Source organism: Columba livia, chromosome 1 (assembly GCF_036013475.1).
Source record: "Columba livia isolate bColLiv1 breed racing homer chromosome 1, bColLiv1.pat.W.v2, whole genome shotgun sequence".
NCBI classification, from domain to species: domain Eukaryota; kingdom Metazoa; phylum Chordata; class Aves; order Columbiformes; family Columbidae; genus Columba; species Columba livia.
This window is the reverse complement of record NC_088602.1, coordinates 126,569,012-126,584,979: the sequence shown is the minus strand read 5'-3', so window position 1 is coordinate 126,584,979 and position 15,968 is coordinate 126,569,012. Positions and strand designations below refer to the sequence as shown.

The 15,968-nt window shown below is 39.0% G+C and overlaps 1 protein-coding gene across 2 annotated transcripts; it reads left to right on the top strand.

Moving 5' to 3' along the window:
- Positions 1-2,309: 2,309 nt before the first annotated feature.
- Positions 2,310-15,585, top strand: METTL16 (methyltransferase 16, RNA N6-adenosine). Of its 2 annotated transcripts, none has more exons than XM_065077580.1 (9): positions 2,310-2,585; positions 2,785-2,984; positions 4,978-5,118; positions 7,377-7,492; positions 8,260-8,402; positions 11,307-11,376; positions 13,156-13,245; positions 14,142-14,315; positions 14,410-15,585. In XM_065077580.1, the coding sequence occupies exons 1-9, from the start codon at positions 2,458-2,460 to the stop codon at positions 15,025-15,027; spliced, it is 1,680 nt and encodes a 559-aa protein (XP_064933652.1). In that variant the 5' UTR covers positions 2,310-2,457; the 3' UTR covers positions 15,028-15,585. The 2 variants fall into 2 exon arrangements, with proteins under 2 accessions (XP_064933652.1, XP_064933662.1); XM_065077590.1 differs by having other exon boundaries at positions 2,314-2,580.
- The last annotated feature ends 383 nt before the right edge of the window (positions 15,586-15,968 follow it).

The following is a 15,968-nucleotide window of genomic DNA, read 5'->3' as shown; positions in this document are numbered from 1 at the left end:
CCTGTTCCACGGGTCTGGCACCCTCAAAATAAAGAAGTTTCATATTCATATGGAACCTCCTGGGCTTCAGCCTGTGCCTGTTGCCCCTCATCCTGTCATTGGGCACCATTGAAAGGAGTCTGGTCCCATCCTCTTGACATCCAACTTTGACATGCTATAAGCATCAATAAGATCACTTCTCAGCCTTCACCAGGCTGAACAGACCCAGCTCTCTCAGTCTCTCCTCATAAGAAAGGTCAGTTTTAATTCCCAGTTTGAGGCTTTGTTTTGCTATGCCTACATATTATTTTAATTGAGGCTGATTTTTTTTTTTTTTCCAAATCGAAGGAGACAGTACAAGAGTCGTTGCAATACACTTTGTCTTTCATAATTTATGTTCAACAAGTACAGCACTATTATAATTACCAGAAGTACCTGCTCTAGGCGTGAAACTGTGCTTAAAGTGGGAAAATCTGCAGAAATCTCCAGGTATGATATCTGAAATAAATAACTTACGCGTTTTCTATGGATAAACAACATTTAATCCAATTTCTTGTATTCCTTAAACACGTGTTCATTAGAGCATAAGCAAAACAGCGCTGGGTGCGCGGGGGATTCACTCCGCCCAACACGCACACTTTTAACAATAAGAAGTGTGCTTAAATACAGTATGGTATTACATATTCATAATGACCCAGGAACGCCTATACATATTCATGACCTTCCCCGCTTTTTATTAAAATTAGTCTCAGATAACCATTTACATATTCCCCTCCTTGACCCTCCCCTGTTGCGCCTGCGCAATGTCACTTGGTGAATTTGAGGAAGGGTCTTTAGGGGTCTTTGGATGAAGGCTCCTTCAGCTTCGTCACAGTGGACTTTTTACCTTTGGCTCATTAGAAGGAACTGGCTGGAATCCAAGCTACTAAACCAACTGGAACCAGACTGGTGCCTCCTTTTTGCTGTAAATCTTGGCTATCTTGCCTCCTCAAGGTTGCAGCTGGTGCTGTAAAACTTCTTATCTCGGCATTTAATGAAGTCCTGCTTTGGTTTTTTTGCACAATTAGTTACATACAGCTCTAAACCAGATATTAATTATGTGGTTTAAAATGTTAGCTTGTTAGTAGGCCCTTATTATATAATTGCTTAACCCTTAAAATGTTAGTTTGCTCTATCAATATAACTTCCTAAACAAGTTTCATAACTTTTTACATAGAACTTAACCACCTTTCCCTTTTCCAAGTTCAGAGTCCGTGCCTCATTTGGTTATACCTGTAAACATTAAACATCTTAGCACGAATCACAACTGCATTTTTCACATATCTAAGCCTTCCTCCCCGCAAATCAAACCATGTAACCCATCATTTAAAACGCAGGTATTTCAAAGTTGGCTGTGCAAGGTAAGCCAGGAGCAGAAGGCCCCAGGCCGCTGCTCGGTTGCCAGTGACTGTGTGTACCAATTATACAGAAATGCACGACTATGGGGCATTTTGGAGAATGTTAAAGGGCACTTCAAGGTAACAAGGATGCCTTGGGCAGGTAATGTCTGTCAATAGGGCAAGTGTAGAGTCCTGCATCTGGGCAGGAACAACCCCAGGTTCCAGCATAAGTTGGGGAACGACCTCTTAGAGAGCAGTGTAGGGGAAAGGGACCTGGGGGTCCTGGTGGACAGCAGGATGACCATGAGCCAGCACTGTGCCCTTGTGGCCAGGAAGGCCAATGGCATCCTGGGGTGTATTAGAAGAGGGGTGGTTAGTACGTCCAGAGAGGTTCTCCTTCCCCTCTACTCTGCCCTGGTGAGACCACACCTGGAATATTGTGTCCAGTTCTGGGCCCCTCAGTTCCAGAAGGACAGGGAACTGCTGGAGAGAGTCCAGTGCAGGGCAATGAAGATGATGAAGGGAGTGGAGCATCTCCCTTATGAGGAAAGGCTGAGGGAGCTGGGGCTCTTTAGCTTGGAGGAGACTGAGGGGTGACCTCATTAATGTTTATAAATATGTAAAAGGTGAGTGTCATGAGGGGGATTGGACTGGATGATCCTTTGAGGTCCGTTTCAATCCCAAACATTGTGTGATTCTGTAGTATGGGAGCGGAGGCGCCTCACACTGCCGAGAAAAACGGAATTTTGAGCTGTTCACATAATTTTATATTTATTACTCGTTGAGTACCTAACTCTGAAGCGATTATGCCCGTATATAAAACATTCAGATTATAAAACACGTTGGTCGCTCCTCGATTCGTCCGATTCCGTCCCAACAGCTGTAACACCCCGCTCCTCTGTCACCGCGGTGGGCCCGTCTCCGCGCCCCCTCCCCCCCGCCGCCCGGTGCGCCTTGGTACGCCCCAAGTGCCCGCGGTGCGCGCCGGGAGGTGGGCGGGAGGGTGGCGGCGGCGGTGCCTGCCGGTGCGTCGGTTGGTGGCGGGGTCGGGCCGTTAATCCGCCCCGCGCTGCCGGCGGTTCCCCCCTCACCGCCCGCCATGGCCCTCAACAAGTCCATGCACGCGCGCAACCGCTACAAGGACAAACCGCCCGACTTTGCCTACCTGGCCGCCAAGTACCCCGAGTTCCAGCAACATGTGCAGACCACCCTCACCGGCAGGGTGAGGTAGGGCCCGCGCGGCGGCCGCTGGGGGGGCGGCGGGAGCGACAGAGGGCGGGGTAGGCCAGGCCAGGCCGCGCCGCGTCCGGGGGCTGTGGCGCGGCTCCCGCCGCCTGCCGAACGCTGTGTGTGTTTGTGTGTGCGTGTCCGCCCCCGGGCTGTGGCGAGTGAGAGGGTGTCAGTAACCGCTGCTTGTGCCTTTCAGCCTGAATTTCAAGGACCCCGAGGCGGTGAGGGCTCTGACGTGCACCCTCCTGAAGGAGGATTTTGGGCTTACGATTGACATCCCCGTGGAAAGGCTTATTCCTACCGTTCCCTTGAGGCTGAACTACATCCACTGGGTGGAGGATCTCATCGGTCACCAGGATGGTGACAAGCAAGTGCTCAGGCGAGGCATTGACATAGGTACTTGGAAAAGCAAAAGTTTTAATTTGTTATTTGCTATCAGTGAAACTAGCTGGTAAAATTTGTTGTGCATCTGTAGAGAAACATGAAGTTTGAGAAACAAAAATCTAGACTGTGCTTGCTGTGGTGAACCGTGCAATCTGCCTCCACTGGTGTTTCATTTGGCTTCTTGGTGGATAGGATTTCTTTGCACAAACAGAAGAATGGGCATAGCTGGCAATTATTTGTCTCTTTGTATCCTTGAACTCAATAGAGTGTAACTTTGTGGATATGCAAGAATTATGCTGCTAGTAATGCAGGCAAAAATACCATCCTAAAGGAATTCTAAAAAATATGGTGTTTTTTCTCAGTCTTCTAACTAATCAATTATATTAGCAATCTATTAATTTTGCTTCTGAATGTCTGCATGAGAGAGTTTGTGAGTTGCATAACAATATTTTCTCGCTTTCCTGTTAATGACATTTTTTCTGTTGTTTCAGGTGTATTTGACAGATGAATGATTTATCTTTTTTAAACTTTTTTTTTTTTTTTTTTTTTTTGTGCAGCGGTTTTCATAAGCTAAATTTTAAAAGTGGCTTAATTAGAAGGTAGGCCAAGTACTAGCAAACCTGCATTTTGGTTGTAGATGGTGAAAGGTTTCCTGTTTATTGTTGAAAACAGAATATTTTTAAACTGGATTAAGCATCTGCAGATGGATGATAGTACAGATTTGTTCGGTTTCAGTACCCAAAGTATTGGATAATATCTGGACAATATTTGGATTAAGCAGCAGGTTGATGTAAACAGTTATTCAGTAGAGACGTGAATTTGTAAGATGTACACTGATGCACATAATTTGGTTTTCATTAGAAATAAAATAGGCAAGCTCTGTAGGAGCAAGAAACTGTATCTCACATATAAATAATAAAATTGGTATTTGGATTTCAAATTTTTGGTGATTCTGTATGAATTATTTAAAAGGTACCTGTGATGGTACATTTGAATTTAGTTCACATGTTTTATTTGTTAAGAGAATCTTCCTTCACGATTTCAAAGGCTTGTTTTTGAAGATTGTTTTGTGCTGAAGTAAACTTGTAATGACATTCAGAGAAGCTGGAATTTCCTTTTAAACTTACGTTTTAATGCTTGACATTAAAACGTTGAAGTTACTGACTTCCTCAAGGCTTCAGTTCAGTGATCTTGGTTACCATGCCAGTCTTTACGTTGCTGTTTTCTTGATGTTTGCTAGCGGGATTTTTTTAAAATGGAATTTTTGGCTTGTATTTTTACCTGTATTTGTGATGGATACAAAGTTTGTACCATCATGTCGTGTGTGCAAAGCTGTTTTCCTTTCATAACTTTTAAACTTGTTGTCCATCTTCTATGCATTTGATATTAGGTTGCATTTTTGAAAACTATTTCAATGAGCTTCGGCACAATAGGTGACTGATAGAAGAGACAGATCCTTTAAGTCCTCCAAATATTGCAAAATTTCCAGTTTGTTTTTGTTTCTCTTAATTGGCATCTCTGTTTCTTTGATAGTTTTGGGTGTCAGGGAAAGACAGTCTGATGGAACTGACTGACTTGGTTTTTTTTTTTTGACTGCTGTGTGCATCAAAGTAAATTATTTGTGGTAGATAATAGAAAAATACAGAAGAAAAGTACATTTGTGATAGGGATTTTTTTTTTTGTGAAACCAGAATATATTTAGCTTTCACTATATAAATTAATCACTATCATATAGAAATGAATTACTTCCAAAAAAGTTGATAATTTACTAGAAAATTTATTCCGGATTATTAAATCATCTGTTTTATTTAAAGTGCATATTTGACAATGCTGTATTTCAAATTAAGAACAGAAAGTTCATTAAGGAACTGAATAGGACATGATCAGTAATCAGTGTTTTCTTGAAATTAGTTCTTTTTGTTGTAAAAAGTACATAGTTATCAGCCACACTGTGTGTAACACCAGAGACTTGTTTTGTCTTTCTCATGTCTCTTCACTTCTGCAGGGACAGGGGCATCTTGCATATACCCGTTACTTGGAGCAACTTTAAATGGTTGGTATTTTCTTGCAACAGAAGTGGATGATATGTGCTTCAATTATGCCAAGAAGAATGTTGAACAGAATAATTTGTCTGATCTTATAAAAGGTATGATGTAGTAAGGTATTTAGTAGCATACAAATGTTGTAATGTATTTTTGCCATGATCAGTGACATATCAGAATCTGTATTTCTGCCAAACACGTGCTCAATTGTTTTTACTGAAGCAGAATGTTTACTAGGGTCTGTGTATACTTAAGCCAGAAAATTTGTCTGGGATGGGATGTGTGGATGGAGAACTATTCTTCATTATGAAAATCTGAAAATTAAACCTTACCCTCTTGTTTATTTTTTTTTCCTCTCTCTGTATTCTTTGACTGGTACGGAAGTATTTCTTAGAGTTCAAGCTGTTTCTACTGCTAGGAGACCTGGAGTGCTCTCTTCAGATAATTTGCCTGGTACTGCCACATATACATATCTTGTTCAGAGAATGTCCTTCATCCTCATCCCTGAATGAGGTCTCAACAACACCTGTTGTAATAATAGCAGTATGCCAGGCTTGGTCTGTGGATGAACTTGGAAAATTTCATGTAGGAACTCAGTATATTAAAAAGCAGGTCCATTATTCAGCTCTGAAATAAGAAATTTAGTTCTGCTGGAATTTGGAAGCATCATTTTTATGAAAATGTTGTCTTGGTCCATCCTCCATGTCAGTCTTGAAGAGCCAGGACTTGATGTGGAGAACAATGACCGTTTTCTGTAACTGCTTCCATCATAGAACTTGTAGTGGTATGGTAGTGTTTCACTATCCTGGAAAAACCTCTGGCAAAGGGAAGTGCCTCATGTGAAGGTGTAGTGCCAAAGGAGAAAAGCTGGAGTAAGTGACTGATTGCTGGTGGGCAGTGCCATGGGCAAGGGAGTGCCACTGGTGGTGCCTGTAGCCAGATGCTGGCTGGGAATGAACTGCCCTACCTCTTTTAACTCCTGGGCCTGAATTGTTTACCTAGAGCTGAGTGTTCTACTTTAGGAACTTGTTTAGCAAGGCATTTTGAAGTCATACTAGAAATCTTTCTGTACCTCTGTGTTTTTGTTTTTGTTTTTTTCTTAAAGCCACAGTTTTCGTCATGTTCTAAGAGTTTATCTTGAAATTTTTGCCAGATAGCTTCTTTTGGAGATCCTATTGGATATAGCCTTCTTTCTTCTAACTTCAATGAAAAAAAAAAAGAAATTCAGTGATCATAAAAACAGCAGTAATGTGGCGTTGGTTTACTAATTGCATCATAGCTTCTTTCTTCCCAGAGGAAAAAAATAGTAATGTTTATTTGTTTGAAAGTGAAATACTGTTTGCAGTAACTTTCTTCCAAAGGTAGTTTCTCCTAAATGTGCAAAATAGAAACTGGTAAGTGTGGGGATTGCTCATAAATGCTAAAAAAAAAATCACATGGTGTTCTTAGTTGTGCATCTACTTTACTGGAGTGGGGTGATGGCCAGAACTTGTCTGCTGGTGTTTAAAACAATAATTAAAAATTTTAAAAATCAGTACCCTGCATATAATGGTAAGTTAAGAAATTTTAAAAAACTTGGACTCTGGAAGTTTTCAAACTACTTTCAGGGTAATTTAGAATTGTTCCACGACAAGATTATTACATTTTTTCCTTCCAGTTGGTTTTATTTACTTTCCTATTTCCAAGTAGAATTACATACTATGAATTAAACAGCTAACTGTGTAGGTCAAATGTGCCTTAGCAGTTAAATAGTAGTAGTTTAACAAGTTCTTTCTTGTCGCCTTCTAAGTAACTTTACATAGTATTGCTAACACATTCATTCTGTTTTATTATCCTAAGTTTAGATTTAAAGCTAACCTTGGTGTGGTGTATCTTCAGTGAAGATAGCTTTTAGTCTTTCTATTTCTTAGCTTTATACTCTAGAAAGACTAAACAGTGTATTTTCTTGAATAACATATCAGAATTCCATAACTTAAAAAATTGTTTAGACTAGGATTTCTTTTATTTCTGAGGAGCCTGTGGGGTGATCAACTGACGCTTGTGTTAACTTTTGGAAGGCCTTAAAGTGCATTTGTAATTGCATCAGAGACCTCAGTATAACTCAAGCAGTTCCTGTTGTTTTAGACAGACTCGTATAATTTCACTACTGTATATAAACATACAAGCTGTTTGTATGCTAATCTTTAATCTGAAGTCTTTATTTGCTGCTAGTATTGGTTATTTTTTTTTTTTTTTCGTAGAAAGTATTGTTTAGGAAGTACAGTTTTGATACAATGTATTGTTTCACAAAACACTGAAATGGAAATGGCATGCTAGATAAAATGCGAAGTTTCTTACTGACCAAATGCCTGTTTGCTATTAGTGGTTAAGGTACCACAGAAGACTCTTCTAATGGATGCCCTGAAAGAAGAATCTGAGATCGTTTATGATTTCTGCATGTGCAACCCCCCCTTTTTTGCTAACCAATTGGAAGCGAAGGTAAGTTAACAATCTAAATGTTGCAGGTACTTCAATGCTCAGTGAATGGGAGGGTAGCAACAATTTAACCTGTTGCCTTGGGGAAGGTTGAGTGGACAACCCTAAATCATTAAGAAATTGCATTTCGGTTTTCTTCCACACCCTCCGCCTCAAAGGAGTTTTGAAAAACTTAACTGTTCCCCTTCCTAAAGTGGAGGATGAACTGTAGAATTTTTTCACAAGTTCTTACTATCCTAGAGAATTAGTTTGGAAAGTAGAAAGCTGGTAAATGTGAAAAAAAGTACCTGTTGTGTAGCAGTGGTACAGAGGAATTGGATTCTGGCATTGTGACTGTCTCACTTTCTTGTTTCCTTAGTGATTTAGGCAATATCATGCAGCTCAGAACTGTTCTTGCAATACCCACTAAATATAATCAGAAACCTAACTCTCTAATACAGGGCAGTAGAAAAGAGATTTAAGTATTGAAATTAAACAGTATAGATTGTAATTATGTAGACGCATGTAACCAACGTGTCTTACCACATATTTCGTATTAGCAGGATACTGATGTGTGACAAGTAGCTAACCTGGGTTTGAGATTCTAGGGAATTCACTCAGTTGTGCTTACTTTGAACATATCTTTGTCTATTATCAATTGTTCTGATGAGGGGAGGATAACTAGAGGTGGTGACACTTGCTACCCAGTAAAGATTGGGGCAGGAAGCCATGTACAAAGCAGCCTAACATTTCATTAAATGCTCATCTCAAATGTTCTTTTTTCTGTTCAGGGAGTAAATTCTCGAAATCCACGGCGTCCCCCTCCCAGTTCCGTAAATACAGGAGGGATCACAGAAATAATGGCTGAGGGGGGAGAACTAGAATTTGTCAAAAGAATTATTCATGATAGTCTACAGCTTAAAAAGAGGTTACGGTAAGAGCTTTGTTCCAGTTAAAAAATAAAACGCAATGCATTTTTATCTGCTTCTTTGGCAGAAATCATGTGAAAATGATATTTTAAGTAAGGAAAGTAGCTTTGGTCCAGTGATACCTGTTTGGTTTGTTTAGTGTTATATACATATCAGTAATAACTCTCAGTTTCTATAGAATTAGTTGCTCCTGAGCATCAAACAATTACAACTCATCATTGGAGCCATTTAAAAACAGAAGGCAAGCCCCCCTACTAGTGACGCTTGTAGCTTGCAGCTGAATTAGCTCTCATACTTGCTGAAGACAGTGTCAGTGGCATCTGGGATGGGAGGACTAATGACATTGCCTAGTTATCTGTTTGTTACCTCAAAGTTTTTATCCTTTCTTGGCTGAATTTTGCAGCTCTGCCTACTGAAGGTTACTGTTGTACTGAATGCTATCTTGGGTGACCATAAGCTGCAATAAAAACTATAGTGAAACCTTATTTTGAACAAGGTAAAGAGATGGCACATCTTCATTTTTTTGACTATCAGCCTCCCCAGATGCTGTACATTGTTTCTCTAGCTCTTCTGGAAGATTCTGTTGGTTTTTGTTTTGTTTGGGGCTTTTATAATATCCCTCTATAATATAGCTTCCAAAATTGTATTTGGTGTTACCACTGCTCAATCAGTGCCCTAAGCTGAGGAAATACAGCTTGCCTTTTATACATTCATGAAGTGTTTTGGTTTTGTTTTGTTTAGATCCTTCTAAGCAGAACATTGCATTAGAATGTCATCTTCACCTATGCAATACCAAATTTTTTCCTTAGAGTATTTGTTTCCTAGTAATGGACCTGAAAAAAATGACAACTATATAAAGGTTTTTGGAAAAACAAGATAAAGCAAAACAGCATTTGGCTCTGTTAGAAGTGCTTCTGTCTTGTAGTGCTTTGAAGAAAAAAAGTTGAGAAGATTTGCAGAGGTTGCAATTTTGCAAAGCTTGACACATGGTCAGCTTGCTTTTTTAATGTCATTCTTTTCTCTGTCACCCCTCAAATATTATAAAGTATAGAGAGGAGATAGATAGTATGGCAGGGTGATAAAATAGATGTTTTGGTGTTCAGAAGTGGTTACAAGCCAAAAGAATTAAACTTCTGAGTCTTCTTAGCAATATTGTTTGTGCCAGCAAGGACACTGGGAAATCATTGGTGTTCCTGTCAAAGCTTGTAGGTATAATGCTATTGTAAGCTACTTGATGTAAACCGTTTTTTTAAGTGTGTATGCTCTTATTTGTGTCTAAAATATAGTGATTTTTCAAAACTAAATATAAGCTGAAAGAGTTGTTTTGAATTTAGTCAGCGATCCAATAGGTGAGGGGAGAAAAACAAAAAATTAAGCAGATGTCCATCTTCCTCTTTTGTGTGACCTTAATAAACTCATCACTAACACAGAACACAAGTTTTAGCTGAGGATGCAGGTAACAAAGTGACTGGTGTTTTGAAGTTTCCTGAAAATGCAATTGCAACATTGTTTCTGCTTCCACATGGTGTATGTAGATCCACAGGAAACTTTCTTTTGATAAGGACCTTGAGAAGGGTGGCAAATGTAACAGAGAACTTAATGGATGTTGGTCAGTATGCTCCTCTTGGCTCTTCTAGGAAAGAGGAGGGTATCTCTTGATCTGATAAACTGGTAGCATAAGGCGTAGAATGTACCCACATGCTAATGGTTTATCATACTTAGGAAAAATAAGCTCTGTAAGTTTGGGAGGTAGAAATAGTTTAGTTAATGTTTTTGAATAAAATACCTTGGAGAATCTCTTGCAGAAATACTGTTTCCTCTTTTGTTAGAGATAAGGTTGGGCAACTCTACCAAAGGGTATGAGTAATGAACTGATAGTAGACAGAGACTCCCTTGGCCAGGAGGTTATCTTGACTTACTTCAGCTAGGAGTTGCAGGTTCCATATTTTGTAATTTTGGGAAAGAGGTGTGTTTTAGTTTTGCCAGAAATTTTGGCCTGTCATTTACATATTGCTGCCTGAAATTCTGTATATTGCATTATGCAGGAAGTAAATTTAAAGAATTGCCCCTTAACACTGTTGGTAATACTTTTTTTTTTTTAAAAAGGTATATTTAATTTGTATATGTGAGCAACTTAAAGTGCTGCCCTTCATTCTAGATGCATACTCTTGAGGAAACTCCCTTGATAACTGGGAACTCTAATTTTCATACATTAATACACTACATTTATGAGTAAACTTTTTGGATCCAGTCATCAAGGAAGGTTGGAAGAGGGGGTTGTAGACCTGGATTAGTAACCTGGATGAAGAACAGAGCTGTAATGTTTGGAGATATTGAAGATGTGGAGCCGGATAGAAGGATAAGCTTCGTCAGAAGTGGGAAAATGAATTTCTGTCCTTTTTTGCCCTTGTTTGTTTCCTCATGAAATATGGGTTAGCTGATGGAAACCTGGATAATGAATTACAAGTGAGCTGAAGGGGTAGTCACTATGTCTGCTTCTGAGGCACAAATGCTTTTCAATAGTTGAATACTCCTTTTTATTCTGATCCATTCTCCAAAGAAAGTAGAGAAACTGAAACAAATTATGGTAAGGGGTAATGTCTTCCACATAACTGAAGTCACTCTTTGAATAAGATTCTTGGTTATTTAGGTGCAGTTTCAATAGTAGTCTTAATGTATTTCCTAAAAACTTGAAAAGATTCCCATGTCCTGTCTGGCATTGGGCCTTCTGTTCCAATTTATGTTGTGTTATGTCCTAGGCACTCTGTTTAAGAGTGCGATTTTGTTGTTGTTGTTTTGTTTTTAAATCTATTGTTCTTGCAGGTTTTGATCCAAGTAGTTATTTTTGGTAGTTGCCATTTTCAGTTGATCTGTATTTGTAAAACGCTTTGTTTGTGTATTCTTTGCAGATGGTACAGTTGCATGTTGGGGAAGAAATGCAGTTTAGCACCATTAAAAGAGGAACTTCGAATCCAGGGGGTAGGTTTATATATGTCCATGTATATCCCATATGTGTTCTGTACAATATATGCTGTGTTCTGATGCATGTAGGTAATTATTATTGAATTATTTTACTGAGGTTTTTTTTCAAGAACAAACTGCAATTCCTTTTTAGGGAAGCACTCAAAACTGTTGAGATTTAGTTATTGTAAATTCAAAGCTGTTAGGTAAGTAGCACATATTGTCTACAGATTTTTGTCTTTATCACATGTAGAAGCATGTCTTTGTCCTTTCTAGAACATACAGGGTTTCTGCTGTAAAACAGCCTTAACAGGGCTGTTGTAAAAAAAAAAATAAAAATCTAGTTTTCTTTCCCTTTAGCTAATGTGAGATCTAGCAATTCAGTTGATACAAGAAATTTTATCAATATTTAAGTTACAGTATCATTTTGTTTGTGTTCAATTCTGGCACCACAGAGTAAAACTGAACCTTGTGCTACAATTCTCATGCAAGAAGGCTGTGCAAATAACTTTTTTATGGCTTTGTGGAGGAAGCATAGTCTTCTCTAATTGCCATACAAAGAAAATTATTGTGAGATCTGTCCTTGTGTATAGTGGAGAGTGGAAGGAAAGAAAATGCATGGTGAAATCAGTTCCCAGAAAGGTGAAGTACAGACCATAGGGAATCTGTAAACTTGATGCCAAAAGCAGATACTGAGGTAGGCACAAAGTTTCAAGTATCTGACTTTTTTCCCTATGCTTGAACTGTTGCACCTCAGTCTTAGTAAAGTTAGAGAAGTCCTTGCAAACCTTACATAGAAAAGCTGAGGTTACCTTTAGTGGTTTTCTTGAAATTACCAAATTAATTTTGTTCAGGTTTGTAATCTCTGTTGTATAAAAGCTGGGAACATGTTAATTTTAACCAAGCACATGTTATGTTGTGGTTCAGGTTAGGATGCAGCATAAAACTTCCAGAAGGTCTACTAATTGTTCAAACTGTCTTGACATTTGCTGTATTTATTGTAGAATTTGATAGAACTAGGAATTGAAGGGTGGGAAAAGTTCTAGGATAGAGACACCTTTCTTTTCTTTTTTATTCTCCCCTCTCCTTCTGTGTGGACCTGGGGCTTATGCTCTGGAGCTGATGATAATTCGTAGTTAGGCCAGATGACTGATATTTATCCTTGCTATTATTTAGCACTTTTTCCATACCATACATAGATGCCTTGCATCATCCACATGCAGAAACACTAGACAACACTAACGTCTGAATTTTAGATTTAACAGCCATGTTAAATTCAGATTTGATTTGTTGGGGCAAATATAGGCAATTGTTTCTGCGCATGTCTCTGCCACCTGCAGACAGGTGAGTGGTTTGGTTTCACAGCTTTTAGTCACCTTTGTACTGTGGTCCTATGCTACAGCAGTGGGTTCAGTAATCAAATATGGAACAGGAGCAGGTTCTGAACAAGAAGGAAGGATGTGCTTTTTGCAGAATCAGAGTGCAGATGTGTGCTGTAGTTGTGCTGGATTGCTGCACAAAAAAGGTTGTGTTGTGTGTTGCTGAACTTGGAGCTCTGAACGGGCACAGACATGGCGGAACAGAGATAGGAACTCCTGAGCACTGGTACCAGGCTTGGTACTGACCAGCTTCAAGTGGCCCTGACATCCATGAGTCATGTCAGAAAGAATCTCCATTTCTGTCATGAGAAAATAACTCTATGCTAACTTTGCAATTTTTTAAAATTTGAAAATGTGTGCAGTAAAACAATGGTGTTTATTAATACGAAACAAAGTTTTGTATTGCTTCTTTGCATAGGTTCCTAAAGTTACTCATACTGAATTCTGCCAAGGACGCACCATGAGATGGGCACTGGCATGGAGTTTCTATGATGACGTACAAGTACCTGTAAGTAGCTTAATTCTGGTTTGCTTGTGATTGTCTGTGCCTCTTATTTGAGGAAAGGCATGATGAGCTATAACTACTGTGGAATAAACTGTTCTTCTTAAGACTGGCACGTTGGATGCACTGGGCTGTATGGACAGTGGGATTTTGTAGCTGGCTGCCAGTCTGTTAGCGGTTTTTGTGTGTGATTAACAAATGACCTGTGTTTAGGGAGGAAAAGAGAATCCTGTGTAGGAACTTCTTGTGGGTTTCAGTGAAAATAAGTCTCACTTGTAACATACTTCAAATAGGATATTTTTAATACTACTAAATTGCTAAGTTTGGGGCTAAATTTGAAATTTAAGCTTCCCTCTGATAACTTGTTTTTAACTTACCATATAGATTCTGTTACCAGATAGATGCGAACATGTCTAGCTCAGACTTGCCTATATATGAATATAAGTGGAGCTTGCTCACCTTAAATAATGAGACAATTGCTTTTTTGTATCCAGATGTACATGTACTTGAAGATAGGTGTAGACTAACTAACCTTATAGAACATGCAAGTAAACCTTCGGTGAGCTTGGATCAAAGTGTGAATGTTAGCACTTGACCTCTATTTTAAAGAGCAGCTGCACTCTCTCACCTCACAGAGAGCTAATATAATAGTTTGAAGGAACTGATGAAACTTTTTGCCTAACATCTGAGGATAAAATCCCTCTGTCCCTCAGGCTAGCATGAAGTGTATGATCCTGTTAGCTGTTTTTAATCTAAAACTCTTTGGAATTGAGTGAAACACAGGCCATGTCAGTGACTGTTTAGTGGCTTACTTTGTACTCTAAATCCCCATGTCTTCTGAGTACAAAAGCCATCCCACTAATACTGCATAGCTTTGTAATTTTTTTTCTTTCTTCTTCTAGTCACCTCCTTCTAAAAGAAGAAAATTAGAAAAACCCCGAAAGCCAATTACATTTATGGTCTTGGCTTCTACAGTCAAAGAGTTATCTGTCAAAGCTGCAGCTATGGGCTGGGATGCTGTAGAAGCTATTGCTGTGGTTAGAGCCTGGGTAGAGAAGATTCTTGCTGATCTGAAGGTACAGTATTAATTATTATATGTTAAAACAACATCCTACTTGAAAGCATAACTGTGAGAGGATAAGGATGAAGTTCTGCTGTATTCTGCAATAGGTTCAGCATAAACGTGTTCCCTGTGGAAAAGATGAAGTTAGCCTTTTTGTGACTGCCATTGAGAACTCCTGGATTCATCTGAGGAGAAAGAAACGAGAGAAGGTAAGGCAATTACAAGAACTTCCTCGAGCTTCTGAAGGTATTCTGCAAGCAATGGAAGAGGAAAAAAACAGCAAGAAGAGCGAGAGCAACAGTTTGGACTGTGAAAACCCAAAGACTGAAGACTCTGAAATGGGGTTTATGGCACCTGATGAGGATGTCCACTTGACCACAGGTGATGAGTTAATGGAAGAATCTGCTGCCAAAGAAGAACACAGTGAGCACGTGAAGGAGGAAGAGACAAAAGCAAAGCAGGGAGAAACATTACTTGGCAAAGGTTCCAGTGATGCAAAGGAGGAACCTTGCCCTTCAGAGGAAGCTAGCAATCTGACAGTAGAAAAAGAACGAAGTCCCAAAGAAACTAGTAGGTGTTTTCTCTTTAAGTGTTTAATGAATGTGAAGAAAGAAGGAAATGATGTATTAGTAGAAATGCACTGGGTTGAAGGACAGAACAGAGACTTGATGAACCAGCTGTGCACATACGTGCGAAACCAAATTCTTCGACTGGTTGCTAGTTAGCCCTTTTTCCTACTTCGGTAAAGTAAGTCAATCCTCAAATTTTGTAAATTATTTTTAATGGATTAAAATCTTCAGTTAGCAAAATATGGTTTTTCCTCTTAAAAAAAAAAAAAAAAGAGTAAAATGGAGATAGAAGACTCCTTTAATATTTTAAATAGCTTTTTCAAAGCTGCAAGTAGTACCTGAAGTGTACTTCAGTGGACACGAAGTGATGGGAAAGTAATAGATTTTGTATATGTTAAAGTGAAATATGTCTATGCTGTGACTGTTTCAAATATCAAGAGTACTTATTCTGGTCTTTTTTTCTGGTGCAATAGAATTATATATTGTTACTAAGTAGAAATCTTTACTGAAATATTTTCTTCAATATTTTTTCAATACTAATGCAGGAAACGGTTAGCCTGCTGTGGGAATTGTTTTCTGCAGCAAGGAGTCCAAGTAAGGATTTAAATATGCCTTTCTTCCCTTTAATGCATTTAAACTTCAGTCTATATAGTAGCAAGATGGGTACATCCTCTAAGTGTGAATTCATTAAAATAATTGCTTTAGAAAAAAAAATGTGTGTTGTTTTCTGGTGCTTGGGCTTTGAAACATAGAAGAACCTACTATTAGCATCTGGATTTATAAACTTTATTTTAATGACAAAATAAGGTCTTTCAACTGCTTGGTTGAAAGAGGATTTAACTATGTTGACTGTTCCATTAGACCATTCCTTACACTGATGCCAATGTAATTATCTGAAATGACAGCCGTATTCTTAAAGGATTTTGCTTCCATTTAATCTTGAGAGATTGCTTTAATGACAGGAATGAGAGCACATGCTCATCCTCGTGAGCCAGAAATTAATTAGACAGAACAAAGATGGGTACAGAAGCTTCCGGCTGTTGCAGAGGAAGGCGAGTGGAAATAAGGTTATCGCTTCCACACCTGACTCCTCGGTC